The sequence below is a fragment of the Dermacentor albipictus genome, chromosome 1, assembly GCF_038994185.2.
Source record: "Dermacentor albipictus isolate Rhodes 1998 colony chromosome 1, USDA_Dalb.pri_finalv2, whole genome shotgun sequence".
NCBI lineage: Eukaryota > Metazoa > Arthropoda > Arachnida > Ixodida > Ixodidae > Dermacentor > Dermacentor albipictus.
Window position 1 is genome coordinate 12,633,720 of NC_091821.1, and position 19,550 is coordinate 12,653,269.

Genomic DNA, 19,550 nt, shown 5'->3' on the forward strand with positions numbered 1-19,550 from the left:
TGATACCGAGCTGGTGGGCGATGCCGGAATACAATGCTGCCAGAGTGAAATGTGAGGTTCACTTTGTGCTGCCTGCAGCAGAAAACGACGGTGAGTTTGGGTTATCGTGAATAAAAAGCATGCATTACACTTCCAACGGCACTATGTCACATGTGCTGTGACACATATAGGTGAAGATGCTTATTGCAATCAGGTTGGCAGCGATGGCTGTGAATGTGGCGTGCGACGAACCATTAGGAGATTTGCTGATACTGGAACAGGAAGCTGAGTATGCACTGACGTTTTCATGTGAGACAGGTAGGCGAGCACTGCAGGGAAGTTGCTGCAGCGGGGGGGGCTACTGTTCTCGACCGCACGCGCCTCGCGCCTTCTCTAGTTTACATGGGATCTAGCAGCCTGAAAACGTATCATACAAATGCAATTTGGCAATCTATTGAAAGTTCAGTGCGGAAAGATGGTGTTTTCTAGGAACATATGAACTGGTAAAAATAAAAATAAAATGGTAACTGTATTGGGTCATTTTTTTGTTTTCTCGATCGCAAACACGGGTACCAGAAAATCGTATGAAATGGGATCGTGTCAACGAGGTTCTACTGTAAATAGCTGCTGTTAAAATGCCTGCCTGTAACATTTCATTTATTACATGCAATATGACTGAATTTATTCCAGCAAACATGATTCAAATAAAATCACAGCCCTCTCAAAAGGAGGTGATTAGAAACTGACTGCAGTGTAACAAAAAAGTGTCATATGTTTTTGTAATATCCAACTGTATGCGTTGTTTGACTACCCGATTCCCCAAACATTTGTGATGACCAATTTAGCAATAAGCATGGTAGATGCTACTACTGACAGTATAGGAAACACCCCTTCAAATTTTTTAGAAACATGCTAAAACAACTAGGCAATAGCTACAATAGAGCCAATTAAGAAATGTGTAGCAGATATGATGATCAATCTGCACAGCACTGCATTAATTGATTGATTGCTGTTGTGGGGTTTAATGTCCATAAGCAACATGAACTATGAGAGAGGCTATAGTATAGGGCTCCGAACGTACACGCAAGGCACAGCACCTGAGTGTTGTTGCATTTTGCCTCCAATAGAATGTGGCTGCAAAGGCCAGAAATCAAACCCATGACTTCTTGCTCAGCAGCAAAATGTCATAGCTACCAAGTCATCACGCAGTTAAAACTGTGCACTAGTAATGTTAATAGGTGTCAATTCTGTCAAGCTGCTGAAAAGGAAGCAAAATAAAAGTCGAAAAATTCTGCCTGTTGCAAATGAGCAGTGATACAATATGGTTGCCACACCACATTCCATGCTTACCTCCCTAGCAATGAGCTGCTTCGTAGCATACGGGAGCTGTTGCTGTGGTGCAATGCCAGGAAACTGCACGAGCTCTTCAATGTTACTGCAGGAAAGTTTTGAGAATGCCACATAAAATTGGGTTAATAAAATGGTGTGAGATCAGAAACACTGAAGTCAGCCTTATCAATCTATAAAGGCACCCGAAACACCTCTTAATTATGGTAAACCTCCCTACTCACTAAACAACACTCTCATGAACACCTGAGACAAATATTATTTCAGAACAAGCAGCAGGTAATCTGCATTCTTGGTCAAAAGATTGTTTATCTTTTCCTTCAACTTGGCAAAAAATTTAAATCCTGGGGTTCTGCATGCCCAAGACATGATTATGAGGCATGCCGTAGTGGGAGACACCTGATTAATTTTGACTAACTCAGGTTTTTTAATGTGCATGTAATGCACAGTACACAAGCGTTTTTGCATTTCTCCCCCATGGATATGTGGCCGTTGTTGCCGGGATTCAATCCCATGCCCTCTGGGTTAGCGGCACAATGTCAAAGCCCCTATGTCACCATGGTGGGTAACCAACCCAGCGAAATTCCTACCGCTTTTGTTGCATGATGTGAAGTACCGATAAACATGGAAGCATTGGCCCAATTTCTTCAGATGTCACAAGAACACTGCGCCTGCAGCCAAAAACTGAGAACTTAAAAAGATCTCATGACTGATATGGCAGTGGTGCCATATATTGACAGAGAACAATAGCACTGTGCAGATAATATGGTCTCCATGATTGGACAGCACAAAAGACAGATCTTGGAGACCATTCCGATGCCAATACTCCATGTGATAATGGGCAGATTAACATGGGTAATGCTTCATCAGCACAGTTCAGTGTTAGACTTTCATTGGCCTGCTAACAACATTTTAAATGTTCAAAAGGACTGAAAACTCAAGTCTGCCATAATGAAGACAACCGCCTAGGATTTCCTATGGTTCTCTTTGCCATGTGATGATAGTCTTAATGCATTTCTTTTGATGAATTCTGTACCTAACATGATGGTGAACTAAATGTTTTACATTGCTTTACAGAGTATGTGTCGGTGAATGAAGCTTAAACAAATATAATATTCTGTGTCATGCATTTATGTGAAGTGCGCAGGTACTCATTAATTCAATCCAAACATTGGAAATTATGGCTATAAATATTGATAGGGCAACATCCACTGCAGTGTGCACTGCATTGTAGTTATCAGTATAGTTATACTTCAATACAATGAACTTCAGCATAACGAAATTTTCAATATAACAAAGTATTTAAAGGAGTCCTGATTCCCTTTTTATTGAAGTCAAGAAATGCATTTGACTTTAAAACAGACTATTTCAGAAATACTTTGCCGCAAAAAGTACTTCAAAGCGTATAGCAGAAGCGGAGTCATTGGCTCCGCTCCTGTGATCACCTGTGATGCCCTTCATGTTGCTCCACTGGAAGTGCGGTCTTCTTGTGGCTTTGCTAAAACCTGGGAAATGCCCACATGATCTCTCACATTATCGGCCAATAGCCTTGGCAAGCTGTGTCGGTAAAGTGATTGAGCGGATGGTACTGAGCAGACTGGAATGGCTACTCGAGAAAAGTGGTGGACTTCCTGATTTCATCAATGGATTCAGAAGAGGCCGATCATCCATTGACGGTGTGATCGACCTAGTATCTTCTGTTTAACATGAAAAGAGACAGCGTCGTCTGGTATGCGCAATATTTCTGGATATCAAAAGTGCCTACGACAACGTCTTCCACCATTAGATTCTTCAGGCACTTGAGGATATTGGTGTTGGTGGCCGCATGTATGCTTGGCTGCAGAGTTACCTCAGTGGCCACACTATTTTCATGTCCACTTCGGATGGCGAGACTGATAGACATGACGTTCACAGGGTGGTGTCCTTAGCCCAATATTGTTCAATATCATACTGGTGGGCCTTGCAGACGAGCTACCTGAAAGAGCGCGTATCAGTACGTACGCGGATGATATCTGTATCTGGTCATCTGAAGTCACACGTCCACAAGTGCGTGCAAGGCTCCAACGTGCGGCTACCATAACGGCGAAGTATTTGCGCCGTAGAGGCCTGCAACTCTCAGCAACTAAGTGTGCAGTCATGGCATTCACGTGCAAATCAATGTCACATTATCCAATCGTTGTAGACGGAACGGCGCTCCCTTTAGTCACCCACCAGAGATTTCTTGGCGTGATAATAGACCGCAGTCTTTCTTGGACCAAACATGTTACTGCGCTTAGGGCTAAACTGACCAAGTTCATACACATTCTTCGTGTAATATCAGGACTGAGATGGAGCCCCTATGAGCGAAGTTTGCTCCAAGTGTACCAGGCACTTTCCGTGGGCTAAATTTGCTACAGCATGCCTGTGTTATCTAACATGGGGTCATCTTGTATACGCACGCTGGAGAGCCTTCAGGCACAGGAACTACGTATATGTCTTGGCTTGCAACACTGCACGTCAACTAAGGGCACAATAGCGGAAGCACGGGCTTGTCCAATCGACATATACAGGTCTTGTGAACCTTTGCGAACCTATCTTCGCCTGCTAACCTGACACTCACACCATCCACTGTCAACACTTCCAAGCACTAACCATGACTGTGTTTTTCCTAAAGCTATTGCACGTCACGCAAGCATTATACCTGCAAGATTCCAGGCCACCGACATCCCCGCGACACCTCCATGGACATTGCCAAGACCACTAGTGAGGCTTCAGATACCCGGAATTATGAAGAAATCTCACGTTTCCTCCATTGGCTTGAAGCAGCTCACCCTGTCCCATATATTTACATTATATAGTGGGACTGTACAAGTATATACCGATGGTTCGGTCACGCCATCTGCCATAACGGCCGCATTTGTCATCCCACAACTTGGAATTACTCGACGATTTCGATTAGACCACAAATCAACATCTACGGCTGCGGAACTTGCGGGAATACGGGAGGCTGTCCGTTTTATGAGAACGCAGACACCCCATAAATAGACGATATTGTGCGATGCCAAATCAGTGCTACATGCGCTAAAATACTTTTTAAAGAAAGGACCATACTATCTGCTCGTGCTGGAAATCGTCGAACTTCATCACAGTGCCGAGTTAAGTGGCCACGTGACCACCTTTCAGTGGGTGCTTAGCCATTGTGGTGTTTTTGGCAATGAACTCACTGACAGTGAGGCAAGATCGGCCTCCTCTTCCTCTGATGAAGTACGGATTGCCTACTCGCGACCTGCCACCAACTCCATGATCAAGGCACTCATTCAGGACCTTAAAAAGGCTTACAGAGCCCACTATGACAACATTCACAGACGTCTACATATGATTGACCCAGACAGTAAATTCTGTTTGCCCCCGAAGCTTACACAAAGCAAAACATCATTGCTACACAGGATTCGGCTCGGCGTTGCTTTCACCCGTCGCTACGCACACCTCATCGGCCAATCGAACAGCCCTGATTGTGAACACTGCCAGATGCCTGAAACACTGCAACACGTACTGTGCGACTGCCCAGCATATATGCTGGAGTGAAACATGTTAGACAGTTTCCTAGCCAGCGTTGGCAGACAACTACTGTCGGAGGAAGCTATCCTCGGCCCATGGCCTGACACTGCAATTTCAATGCGTGCAACAAAAGTATTGTTGAAGTTTCTGCAGAACACCAAGCTCGACGAGCGGCTCTAGCGAGACAACTGTCTCATGTACATAAGCACTCACCACTTCTCTTATCATCATCATCCATCCCAATACTTTCACTCCCCTTCCCTCTTCCCCAGTGCAGAGTAGCAGACTAGAGCGCACTAGCTCAGGTCGACCTCTCTGTCTTTCCTATCAAAAAATTCTATTCATTCATATTCATGTTGCTCCCAGCCTTTCTTCAGTGCCTTGCACTGCGAAGGCTACAGCACAGCCGAGTGGTGCCCACAACGCTCTGCCTACTGAAAGTCTCCAGCTCAGAGGCTATCTTTTAGCTTACAGTTGATTTCCTGGTGTCTCATCCCTTTGCTGTGCAACAGTGTACTAGATAGCTACGCACTGCTATTCTGGCACCGAGTGACATGAGTAGCACATTTCCTCTTGCACTTATCTCTAGACTATCACACAATTTCCAAGGGTCAAACAAACTTCACCTTCATATTCGCTCGCGTGATTATGTTGGCAGCGCACACATCGGCTAAGCAATGGATGCTGCACTCCGGACTTGCGTTGAAAGGATTCCTAACGTAACGCTTCGACCATCATGGCAACACACCTCAAGGGTGCACAACTCGAGAAGCAGATGACCTGTTCGTCAGATGTTGGTGCTTGGGTCTTGAGTCGCGCTACAAACAGATACCCTACGGAGCCCGCTGTTGTCCTCAGCGAGCCACAGTAGCTCAGTAAGTGCATTCGTCAGGAAACCCCGCATCAGCTGTGGTATCTACGCTACGCTGCACATGCAGCTACGTGCAACTGTAGTGCTGAACTACCGTATTTACTCACATAATGACCGAACTTTTTTGTCAAAAAATTGATGCAAATTCAGGGGTGCGATCATTACACGGGTTAAATTTCCTGCGAAAAGAAATTTTCTTCTTTCATCCCGCATTTGCTGCGGGATGACAACAGGTCAACAAACAGGCGGCTGCTGCTGCAATTGGCCGCTGTAACAGTGCGGGACACCAAAACAAAAATGGTAGCCGGTGGAGCAAGCCCAACGTGCTGAACGCGTTTTTTTTATTCTCGCGTGTACATTACGTGCATGGAAACAGTTTCTTCCATATTAGTAATGAATAATATCATTAATATCGACAAGTGCGCAGCAATAACGTAGCCATGTCCACTTTGAGGGGACAGAAACAGAGATGGGCGCGCTTAGCTGCCAGTGACATAGAAACACATGGCGGGCATGCTGCAGAAACTGTGGCATTTGTCTTCACTACTATCCTAACACGGCACGTTTCCGCTAAGGGTGTGCGAATATCTTAGCTGTGTTATAAGCGTCGGCATATGAATAGGGTACACTTCTAACGTATCAGTGTAAACGTGGCAACTTTCCGCCTATGCCGAGGCAATATCGATACAGTGGAACCTCGATAAACGGAAATCGCTTAAATAGACCATCCACATGGTTGGTCGGTATTGTATTCATGGAATTGTATTCAGCTTTGTCTCTCAGTAAATAGAACTCCTGATAGACGGAACCAATTTGCATGGTCCTCTGAGGTTCCATTTAAAGAGAGTCCACTATATATACGTAAATGAAATCTGTCATGGACGCAGATGGTCAACTGGTTGAATTAGATGTGGTTGCTTGCGAATGCTCCTCTCAAATCGTGCACCAGAGAGCAGCCACCTTATGTCCTGAGGCATTTTAGCAACAAAGTTCAGCATATATGTCTTAATATGTGGAGCAAAGATTTTCGAATGCTGCATCATGACAGTGCACCAGTCCCCCCACTCATTCTTCAATATCTTTTGCATTTACAAAGAAGGCCGTGGTTCCACACACTTCTTCCTCACCAGACTTTACTCCCTGTAATTATTTTTTTTCTTTCCCAAACTGAAGACCAAGCTAAAGGGAAAGAAAGTGGAAATGGTAGCTGAGATCTATGGGGCAACGAGGGATGCAGTGAAGGACATTACACAACATGGCCACGAGGAGTGCTTTTAATCACTGAAATCCTGCTGAGACAAGTGCATTGACACTGGAGGGGAGCACTTGGAAGGAAGTCAATAAATTTATTGGCTGTGCTTCGTTTTTAATAGATGAAGTCCGGGAACTTTTGGATCTGCTCTCGTATGCACATTCTGCTTGGCTAAAAAAGTCCTAAACATTAAAAATAGGGGTAGGTAAATATTTCAAGTTTCGAATACGAATTGAATAGTACACACTAACTATTCTTATTCATATTTGAAAAAGAACTATTCAGTATTTTAGAATATTCAAAACTGACCAAATATTTCGCAACAAACGATTGTTAATGACTGGTCACTGTTCTCTGTCTGCTCACAAAGCTATCACAAATTATTAGAAATGAGGCAACGGCAAAAGTTTTCACAGCAATGCAGAAACAGAATGGGTAATGCAAGCTTTGCTTTCAATTTTGTGGCAGCAACCTACATGACAACCTGTTATTTTTGCTTGCAGTTCGTCATTCAGGGCAAATCAATAGTGCAGAAGGCCATAAGGTGAAGGAAAGTTCATGAACGTGAAAACTTTCAGCCGCCCAACTGTAGCATGAAGCTACAAATGAAACCCATACAGGTCTCTCAGAAAGAAAGCTTCACAGACATGGATAAATTTATCCTGGTCTGAGGATCGAACCTAGTTCACCGTTTTTCCTGGGTGGTCGCTCAACTATCTGTGCTAAAATTTTCATTTTCGTGCATTTTTTGGTGGTGTTGGCACTCAGGTTATCAGCAGTTTCAGCTTTCACGCTGCAACCTGTGATATTTTCCTTACAAAGGGCCCTTTTACATGTGTCTGCGGAACACAACTCCTCCAGCCACTTTCTTTTTTTATTTTCCAGAACTTCTGGCCTTCTTACGGCAACCATTTATTCAATGATTTTTAAAATTTGGACATACAGCAGCCTATATTTTTTGGAAAGATTGTTTGCAAACTAGGCTCTAAAGTTCTGGGAGGCATGGTACCTATTATACCAAAATAAGTATTCCTGCTGTAAATATATGTGTCTGCATTTGGCCATTCAATATTCACTTCAATACTTACTATTTGTATTCGATTTGTATTCGAGAAAGTTGTTATTTGCCCACCTCTAACTCAAACAGCAAACAACTGCAATCTCAATTAAACTTACTGCTATACTACTTGGCTCATCATTCTGAAGGAAAGATGTTACACAACGAGACAAGGACAAAAAGGGAGAGACATGGACTGGGGCCAGTTTGTCTCTTTTCTCTTTCTTACCATTGTTGTGCTGCATCTTTACTTCAGCAACAGCAAAGCATTTTGCATATTCAAAAGTGGCGACGCGTGCGTCAGCTCTGCGTCCCTCACGCTCTCAACAAAAGAAATTGATTATCTTCATGGCTGACGCTTATCCTTCTTTTTCTATTCTTTATGTCACCTTCATGATGTATTTATATGCTGCTTCTGCAAATAAAGCATTTGGTTGCTAGTCAGCGCTCTGTCCTGCTTACTCGCTCGCACTGTGTTGCGCTGTTCCTGTTTTTATCCTAAACTGCAATATTGTTTACTTTATTCTTTTGTTCAATACACCAGTGCATGGTCTTACTTAAAATACCTACAGAAGGAAGATAAAAGCAGATGTACAGACTCACTGGCACCCTCTGGAGAGAGAGCAGGCTGCTCAACACAATGTATTCTTGCACTCATACTAAACATTTCAATTCCCCCCCTCCACAGCCCCAAAGAATAAAGAAAGAAAAGAAGAAAAGCCTTGGGATACTAACGGTTCAAGGCTGTACTGGTAGACTCCATCAACATTTCTGGTCTGCTGGTAGGTGATGCTAAATGAGGACATCACAGCAATCACCTGCTGCAGCTGCTGGCGCTCCTCTTTGCTAAACAGCTGCATATTCACCTGGAATGGCAAGTCGTAAATACATTATAACAGCCACCTCGCCTAATGAAGCTGCACAGCTCAGTCGCAAGGTAACCAGACAGCAACATACTAAATAGTACTCATTTATTATTTATTTATTCGGAAGGATTTGCTGCAAGGCATAAAGAACATTAAAAAATTAAACAAAAGCTTTCAAGTCTGCACTGTGCAAGAACTGCAGCAGTATCATTGCAAACTTGTACATCACCAAACGATGATAGTTTCCAGGTAGGTCTGGCTTCAGTCCAGCCTCTTAAATTCTGGAGTCGGATCACCCTTGTTTCAGGATACATCTAAAGCAGGTGTCGAGCATTCAGCATTGTCAGAGGAACCTAGCACTTGGGACACGTTCCTTGGTTATTTTTTGTCGATCTACAATCAGATGTGACCGATGGTGTAAAGGCCACTCCAGCCCAAAGCCTCCGAAGAGATACTTCATGAGCTCGGCTAAAGATACAGGGAAGAAACCAGACACACGGGAGAATCAAGGTGCACGTGTCCTGTTGGAGGCTACATTTCAGTGCTTTGTGCAGAGCGTGGCGATCCGACAGAGGGGACAAAGTTGACTCGGATGAGGCAGGTGGTTGAGCCAGTTGGTCTGACCACATGTTGTTGAAATGATTCCAACCATACCCCTGTACCCATTGCACCTCAATGCTAAGGTGTGAGGACTTGTGGAGTCTGTGAATCTTTTGACAGGTTTGTAGGGTTCTTGTTACACGTTTAAGGCGTCTCACTGCACTAAGTGAGTGAGTGAGTGAGTGAGTGAGTGAGTGAGTGAGTGAGTTTGAGTGAGTGAGTGAGTGAGTGAGTGGAGTGAGTGAGTGAGTGAGTGGAGTGGAGTGAGTGAGTGAGTGAGTGAGTGAGTGAGTGAGTGAGTGAGTGAGTGAGTGAGTGAGTGAGTGAGTGAGTGAGTGAGTGAGTGAGTGAGTGAGTGAGTGAGTGAGTGAGTGAGTGAGTGAGTGAAACAACTTTATTTGGTCCACAATAGACGCGAGCAAACTCAACGTCACCTGGCTAGGCCCACTCCCGGACCATCAGCTGAAACCTGACGGCCCTCTCATGAGCCCTCTAGACTGCCAGGATTTGAGAGGTCTGGTCCTGGGCCCTAATGAGCTTCAACCTTTGCTCTTGGGTGAAAGGGGGACCGGCAGAGGCGCATCCCCACAGGACATGCTCGAAGTCCGCATAATCACCACACAGAGGGCAGTCCGGGCTTGTGAACCGTTCGGGGTACATTGTGCGCAGCGCCACGGGGCTCGGGTAAGTGCTTGTTTGCAAAAGTCTGAGAGTGACTGCCTGGGCCCTGCACAGTGAGGAGTGCGGCAAAGGCAGGAGTCTTCTTGACAGATAGTTATGTTTGCAAATTTTGTTGTACGAGCAGAGAGGCTCGGGTGGCCCAGGAGAGGACGCATTACCCAGTGCATGGTCAGTCAAACCTCGTGCAGCTGAGTGCGCCTCCTCGTTGGGGTTGAGCGATGCACCCTCAATGGCTCCCAGGTGCGCAGGAAACCAGGCCAAAGAGTGATGTTTGATGTCTTTAGCACTTTGGATGATATGTAGGGCCTGGGGAGCCACCATTCCCATCTGAAAGGCCCTTACAGTGGCCTTGGAATCTGAATAAATAGGGTCATGTACACTGTCCGTCAATGCAAGAGCAATAGCAACCTGCTCTGCAACGCTGGAACTAGAAGTGTGGATGGTAACACAGCTAAGGACTTTAGAATCGCAGTCGATGACCACTGAGGAGAAGGCTTCTTCTTGAACGTACGAAGCATGTTCGGTCCTTGTTCAAGCGGGCACTGGTGAGTAGAGCTTTAACCCTGGCTCGTCTTCGTCCTTTGTTGTAGGTGAGATGCATATTGTGCGGTATTCGGCGTATGTAAATCTTGGATCTTACGTCGTTGGGCAGCTTAACAGCATTGGGGCTGATGACCGTGGGGTTACATCCTGGCTTGCCAAGTATGGCTCGGCCCACTGGGGTACCGAAGAGTCTGACAAACTGGGAAAACTCTTGGGCTTCAACGATTTCTTCGAACGTGTTGTGAATTCCCAAATTGAGGAGGTCTTTTGTGTGCGTTCGGACGGGAAGGTCGAGGGCAAGCTTGAAGACTCTTCTGATTAGGGCATTGATCTTGCTGCGCTCCGACATGAGCCAGTTGTGCATAGCCCCTGAATAAGTGAGGTGGCATAGCACGAAGGCGTGGATAATCTGGATCAGATTGTCCTCCCTTATTCCGCGGTACCTGTTGGCGATTCTTCTGATCAGGCCGAGGGCGCTATCGGTCTTGGAACAAATGCGTTTGAGGGCGGCTCCACTGGCCTCGTTCAACTCGATAAACATTCCTAGGACCCTGATAGTGTCTACCCGGGGTACTGGGGTGAGTAGGTATTATTTACGCTCTTCTGATGTTGGGTACTGTAATAATTTTCTTGATGGCATCGTGTATGACTTGCAATTCAAGTAGTAATGAGTTGGGCATTTCTGACTCATAGGTGAGGGAAAATGAAATTATGGGGTGAGATCTCGTCCTCCACGCGAGGAAGCCGTCCCATGTGTGTACATGACACAGTGACCCTCAGGGACGGTATCACTAGGAGCAACTCAATGGTCATGTCGGTGGAGCCTCATAGTTTTGTTTGTGGTGAATGTTGTATAACACCACGGGGGAAGGTCTCTTTCAACGTAGTCTGTAGAGCTCATCCAGAAAAATGCGACTGAAGTGCTGCTACCGCAGCATTTTCGCATTCCTTTATTACCCTGCCTCGTTCACATTGTGTCACCAGTTCTGAAATGTTGTTAAGCGTGTTCTAGCAGAATGGGAATTGATGTAAGGCAAGGGAGCACTGTGATTTCTCCCACAGCATCTCTATTCACAGCCTCCAGTCTGGATCACTGCTGTGGAGTGAGTCTGTGAAACTGCACCTGTAGACAATGCGTGGCTGGAGAACTGGACACAAAAGACTGTGAGCCACAGTCTTGCGTGTACCTCGTGTGTGCCTGTATACCTTGTGTGTACCACAGTCTTGTGTGTATCTTGTGTGTAACATGCTCCTCCACTCTTCGACGTGATCCTGCGCACCAAGTGCAATGTCGTAAACAACGTCTAGACTTCTGAATGTCGAGCCCAAGCATGCACAGTTCTTTGGTGGGCAGTGTGTATGTTCGCCAACCTTCAGTGTAAAGGCAAACTGAGAGACCTGCTTTCTGCCAGCCTTACTAGCGACATGCGAACATGCACATAACACAATTTTTGGGTTGAAACTTTGAGACCAGCAGCTTGAGTGTACGTATGAAGGACGTCTACGGCTTCCTGTAGGTACTGGCATAGTGTAGCCATGTCCCAATGTGTGGACCACAGTGTGACATCATCCACGTCGATGGGGAATCTGATGTTTTGTACATCATGCAGTTTAGACACCAAAGGCAATGTTGAAAAGCAATGACATAAACACAGAGCTTTGAGGCACTCCACGGTTATCCATGAATATAAAAATGAATTGCCCAATTTTGTCACTTTGTTAGGGATGCTGATATTTTCTATGTTTCAGTAGTCATAGGACAACCTAAGCCATCAGAAACGCAACAAAGTTTGAATATTGACAAATAACGATAGGTGCTTTAGGACATGCATATTGTATAAAATGGAGATGCAATGTGCACACTCAGACATATGTTTCCATATTCTTGGCTCACTGTGGTTACATGCCACAGTCTGCAAAAATAAACAGTAGTGACTTGCGTATGATTGCCACATCTGCAACCAAACTGGCTTTGTGCAGGACAGAGTGCAGCAGAACACTGCTATAGCAAATCAATTAAGAATGAGCTAAACGCTTACTACAGTATATTTAGAGTTCTACTACAAGTGGTATCATGGAACAACAAACCTTACACAAGTGCACAGAGTCAGTTCAAAACTGAGAAAATAACTCGTTTTATTGCTATCCAAACCAACAGCTGGCAATTGCAGATGAAGGTTCTCCTCAAAAATGTCTATCAAGTGTACTCATAGAAGTGCCTCCAGCTTGGATTTCTTGATGCTTCGACCAATTTTTCAGAATGAAACAACAGCGCTGAGGCTCTTAATGTTCACTTTGGCATTTTTTTTTATTTCTTTCTATATAAAGCTTCTTCTCATTTTCTTTCTTTCCAGAGAAGATATAAAGATTCAATTCGAACTTGCATTTTCATTCAAGTACGGTCCAGCCTACAGCTAAGAAAAATATTTCTGTAAATAATTGTCCTTTTAAATATTTAAACAGCAGAAGGCAAAATACCAAGGAACTGTACTGCTGTCAGTTAGGGCCTAGAAGCCAAATTTACCAGAGCTCCGTAAATGAAAGACTGCTGTAACATAAATGCAACTTGCCCCGTTCTAAGCTGAATATACTTTACCAACTAAGCCTTGAGTATCTTAAATGCAAGTAATTTGATGTCACATTCTGGTGCTACAGCATTTATAACCAGTGTCTCTAAATTATGGGTAAGCAGTATTACCTAAAACTTGCATGAATATTTTGCACTCATTGGTCCACACTACACTGCACACAGTTTTCGAAAGCATGAGAGACACTGAAACTGTGCAGAAAGGCTTAGTAGATGACACAAGACATCACGAGAATACTGCAGTCTGCATGTCAGCCGTAATGGAAGAAACAGGCGTGACAAAAACATTGTCTTTCACGTTCTCGTCACCTTAATTTTTTTTTAATAACGAACAGCCATAGCCATACTATATACATACTATATACATACTATATACATACTATATACATACTATACACATACTTTCTGTGCCCATACAATTGCTCTGGAAGCAGTGTTCAACCTCACTGTCTGGTCTGCCCTCCTTGCATTTCTATTCTGGGCTGACAGCACCCTCTCTAGTGGTGCTATCAAAGCATTTGCGTGGCTAGCGTGCAGAAAAGGCGCAAAGGTAGCACATCTAAATCTAAATGCACATCTAAATGTTTACTAAAACGGGACAAAACTTGTTTCACTGGATAAAGTAGCAGATGAGGATAAAGGATGTAGCAATAAGTGTAAAGTAACGGCTGCTGTACATAAAGCAAAAAGGCGCTTTCATCTGCGAAGTTGACTATAGGCATAAACTTCCCAGAAAAAGTACTGATGAGCTTGTCCTAGCAAATTCGTTGTTGCGCTTCGTACTAGCATACTCTTATTTCGCCTGTAGAATTTCAGTAACATATTTTAATACAAAGAACTGCATTAGTCAAGAGTTTATACCGTCAAGCTCCATATATTAAAAGCTACTGAATCACTCGCTTTCTCGTTCTGCGCATCTTCACTAACAGTCACAAGATTATAGTGGCTGCATTTCAACATTAGAGGAAACATTGTTGACTATACACTGCGTCCTGAGTTCGGACTGCTAGTTATTCTAGGCGTCTGATCAGTGTCATTTGATCATGAACTCAAGATCACAACTTTTGGTGTATGACCTCTGTGAAAACCGTGCTCAAGTACTGCGACAGCGTGAGGTCTTCAAATATTCAGGCCCCAATCATAACAAGTTGTTCGAGATTATCCTAAGTTTTTCCACCCTCTGCTAACTAACTTTGCCTTTTATGTACTGGACGTGAACGACATTGCCAAAATGTTTGCACAGAAGCCACTATGACGGATGGTCTACAAGCTGTTGCTGCAAATGTCGGGCGGCACTAGTTGTGTTTCTGCTTCCCTTTCAAACTTCATAGTGCTTTTTTGCTTGGCTGGCTTGTAATACAGCTTCAATATGTAAAAGTGCAAGGAAGCATCTTAGGGACATATGAGAGCAATCACTTATGCTTGTTTCTTGTACACATACTTTTTGTGGCAGACTGTTCGTGCCAGTGTAGGTATTACTGCCACTTAGATACGATAAAGTGATAGAAGCTGCATAGAAAAAGGCCAGCTATAGAGGGTGCTGCACTATAGAATCTTCTTTTCTATATTGGGCTGGCACCATCAGAACTATGCACGACAGCCGGCACCCTGCACTCTTTGCACTGATTGGCAGGCATGAAAGCATACATAGGATACAGAACAGCAAAACTCCCCACCCCAAATCATTTTCTTACAATCACCACCTCCCCCTCCACTCTACCCCTTTGAACATTTCGACTTTCTTCAGCCTACTCTACATACCTGCTTATTCTCCTCCACCGTTGAGGGTTGTAGATTGGAGACATGTTACTGAAAGGCGGAAGAGTTGTCATGCCTAAACAGTTATATTTCACAAGTGCCCACACGAGTCCATGATTGGCAGGTTGGCGCTGCCTTCCCATAAGCATGCACAAATAACTTTTGTATATTTCTTCTTTTCCACTAGTTTGCAACCTTTCAGTAGATAGCATTTGTGTTGTCATTTTTTGTGTCCATGATTGCACACCCGTCCTGGCTTATCAAGAATCCCTACTAATTTACTCAACTTTCAGTCATTCTAGAGGAATACAGAAGAACCTTGTCCGTACGTTTTGGAAAAAAACTTGAGAAAAAACGTACCAACCGGGAAAACGTACAACCAAAAACGAACAATTAGAAAAATCTGACAGACTCAACTACTGTTGATATCTACGCAATGCTAAATGTTGTACAGATCGTTGCAGCCCGAGATGCCAACAGGCGTCAAGCTGGTGGTGCTCCAGAGGCCCGAGATGCGTTTTGTTGTTTTCCTATAGCGTGGTGTTTTAAGAGGGCGACAGGAAACCAAAACGAAATCGATCTGGTGGGCGACACTGGATGCCGATGAAGTGAAATGTGATGCCCACATAGCACCGCCTGCAGCAGGGAACAGCGGCCTGTTTGGATTATTGCCTACTAAAAGTGTGCAGCACATTACCAATGGCACTACGCTCCACGCGCTATAGAACAGATAGCTGAAAATGCTTATCACAATAGGTTTGGCGTCGATAGCTGTGAAAGCGGCGTGCCACGACCCGAGCGTAGATTTGCTGGTACTGGAATAAGAAACTGTGTGCGCTGACGTTTTTACGTGAGTCAGGTGGCTATATACTGTTCTAGAACACACACGCCTCACGTCTTGTTCACATGGGATCTAGCGGCCGGAAAACGATCGCAGTCTGCGGCAGGGAACGGCAGCGCGTTTCGGTTACCCCAATTAAAAGTGTGTGGAACGCTTCCAACCGCACCACACACTGTGAAACAGATAGGTGAAAATGCTTATCGTAATAGGATTGGCAGTGATAGCTGTGAATGCGGCATGCGACGACCCTGGAGAAGATTTGCTGGTACCGAAATTAGAAACTGTGTGCACGCCGGCGTTTTCACGTAAGATGGGCGGGTGAGTATTGAGGTGAAGCTCCCATGGTGGGCAGCTATATATTATGCGAAGCATATTAACGTAGGTTTCGGGCCTTCGCGCGACGCCCGGCGGTGGCCACCATTGGCCTTCAAGTGACCTTCAAGTAGGTCACGTGACATGACGTCACGTGATGACGTCACACCGGCTGCAGACAGGGCCTCATATTGCGCCGTCGGTCGGCTCCCGGCGGTGGCCACCATTGACCTTCAAGTGACCTTCAAGTAGGTCACGTGACATGACGTCACGTGATGACGTCACACCGGCTGCAGACAGGGCCTCATATCGCGCCGTCGGTCGCCTCCCGGCGGTGGCCACCATTGACCCTGAAGTGAGATCACATGATGTGACGTCACGTGATGACGTCACACCGGCTGCAGATGGGGCCCTTGTATCGCGCCGTCGGACGTCGCCCGGCGGAGGCCTCCACGCTTCGGTTCGCGCCGTCGCGCGCGACGCGGCGGCGGCGCCACCATCGCTGCATCACGTGATATGTGACGTCACGCCAGGAATGAAGCGGCGCGCGCCCACTGAGCGTCAGTCTCTGTGCCCGCAACCGCGCCAGCGTCTTTGCGCTGGGCGTGTATGCGGTCAAGATGCCTCCTAACGCTAAGGATACGCTAAGGTTAAGCCCAGTGGATGCGAAGCATCCACTGGGCTTAACCTTGATAAGCCTCCAATTTTTTGTTCTCGATCACGCACTCCTCGCACATTTTCTTGTTTACATGGGATCTAGTAGCCAGAAAATGTATCATACGATCGCAGTTTGGTGACGTACTGAATGTTGGTGCCAAAAAATCGTGTTTTCCGGGAACGTATAAACCGCTAAAAAATTAGTGTAACTCTATTGGGTCATTTTTTGTGTCCTCGATTGTAAACGTTGGCGCCGGGAAAACTTACGTAAAAGGAATGTATCAGCAAGATTCTAGTGTATATTGTAACCAACAGTTACGACAGCAGTTTCTATGAAAACTAACTTATTCTGGGCGAACCTGTGCCCGTGAACAAAAACTGACTGGGCAATCAACAAAAATGTCCCTCGAGCTTCGCATCTTCGACCGTCGTTCTCCTCTTTTTCGCCTCCTGTCGCATGCCAGTCCGATTCTCGTGCACGAGCCGCCGGTCTGTCAGCACCGGCCCAGCACTGCCTTGTGGTGCTTTGCTTGACACTTGCGGTGTGGCGGCTCTTTGAAACGCAGTTGGGATGTGGCGGTCGTCTTTTTGTTCTCGCAATGCGGCGGCATTAGCCCCCTCCGAAGAAGTATCGTCCCGATGCGTAGAGAAGGCCTAGAGAGGCAAACTGCTTTAAAAGGACAGTGGTCAGAGGATGGCCGGTGCTAGGCTTGATCGTACGTGAAAATTTTGTTAGTCAATGCCTTTCATGGTAAGGCTTCATTCGTACTACATGTACGACCTCTGGGCGAGTCCTGCGTCATGTGGAGCAGACTTGGCTTTCAGGAGTTACCTCGTAATTTAAGGGACTTAGACGGCGAAGTACTCTATAGGGGCCAAAGTCATGGCACAGTAACTTCTCGGAAAGACCGGGTGTACGTATAGGCGTCCATACCAACACTTTGTCTCCGGGGTTGTACTGTACCTCTCTTCGCCCTAGGTTGTACCGGTTTGCACCGACGTATTGCTGTTGTATGATACGGTGCCTTGCCAACTGCCATGCTTCTTCTATCCTTTTTATGTACTCACTAACGTCAGGGTTGTCTTTGCTGCTGTTGTTTACAGGTAACGTCGCATCTAGTGTCGTTGTTACTATCCGACCGTAAACAAGTTCAAATGGCGTGAAATGTGTCGTCTCCTGTACTGCAGTATTATACGCAAAGGTAGCATATACAGTAGAACCCCGCTGTTACGTCCCTCACTGCTGCGTTTTCTCGGCTGCTACGTCGTTTTCATCCGGTCCCGGCATAGCTTCCATAGGATCCAATGTATAAGGAACCCCGCTGTTACGTAGTAGCTGTGAAAACGTTCCCGCATGATGCGTCGCAACCCGAACCCGCCTGGGCTAAAGTAGGCAACGTGCTCCAACCGCCACTTTGGCTTTTGACAAGTTTTGACCGGGCTTGGCTATGGAACTGGCTGCAAGAAGCAGCACACCAGTTCGAGAGGCCACCACTAGGTGGCCATTCGTGAAAAATGCTCTATCATCACTGTGATTACGGTCGCCGCATGGTTTGTTGGACGGGTCGACTCACGGAGGAAGGAAACTCAGGAGAGGCCCTGATGTCACTCTTTGTGAAGCTATATATAGCTAAAGGGAAGCCGGAAGTTGGCGTTGCTCATGGCGTTGCTCCGCCTATCGGGCCAGCTCTCCTCTCTTGTTTACATTTCTCGCGAAACCACGCCACGCTGCACGCAACCGGGCTGCTCGGACGCACGCGCTGCGCAGCAATACTAAATCGTTAGCACGTTAGCATGATTAGCCAAAGAGGGCAAAATTTCCCGCGAATATTCCTTCGTCCGTTGCCATTTGCCGTGGCGCGGTGACGACGAGGAGCACGAGCCGCATGATGCCGGGGAGTTGCCAAATCCTAGCTTTGGAGAAGCTGTTGCGGCTCTGGACCTCCTCCGCAGGTCGCCGCACCTCACAGCGACGCTGACAGCAATGCGGCCTTCCAGGCTATTGAGAAACGTGTGGTGCTTTCTAGCGAGCGAAAGAAACGGCAAGCCACCATTCTAGACTTTTTAAAGTTCTAAGCGCACTCTGTGGAAATAAATTGTCTATAGTTGAAGCTGCACTTTTTTCATTCATTTTCGGAGCTTTCCTCACTGTTGCATTTTCCCGGCTGTTACGTTTTTTTTCCTCGATTCGGTGAAAAACGTATGAACGGGGTTCCACTGTAGTAGAACACTGTCCCATGTCTGATGCTCAATGTCTACATACATTGAGATCGTGTCACCGAGCGTTCTATTGAGCCGTTCCGTCAGGCCGTTTGTTTGCGGAAGGTACGCTGCGATTTTTCTATTAGCAGTATGTGTTAGTTTCATAACAGACTGCATCAAACGGGCCATAAAAGCTGTTCCTTTGTCTGTTATGAGTACCTTAGGTGCGCCATGTTGTAACACTATGTGTGTGACAAAAAACTGAGCCACTTCAATGGCGGTTCCTTTTGTAAGAGAAGATGTCTCACTATACCGAGTCAGATAATAGGTTGCTACCACAATCCACTGCTTTCCTGAGGTTGAAACGGGAAATGGTCCAAGTAAGTCCACTCCTATTTGTTCAAATGGTGCTGCTGGTGGCTGTATCGGTTGCAGAAAACCTGCTGGTTTGAGTGGCAGT

General features: G+C 45.7%; 1 protein-coding gene across 1 annotated transcript in view; it reads right to left on the reverse strand.

The window, feature by feature from the left end:
- Positions 1-19,550, reverse strand: part of cutlet (chromosome transmission fidelity protein 18 homolog) — a 138,146-nt gene that overhangs the window by 18,491 nt on the left and 100,105 nt on the right. The window contains exons 18-19 of the mRNA XM_070539145.1: positions 8,779-8,909; positions 1,330-1,414 (exon numbers count right to left, since the gene is read on the reverse strand). Coding sequence (XP_070395246.1) covers positions 1,330-1,414; positions 8,779-8,909 — 216 coding nt within the window. The remainder of the gene's footprint in view (positions 1-1,329; positions 1,415-8,778; positions 8,910-19,550) is intronic.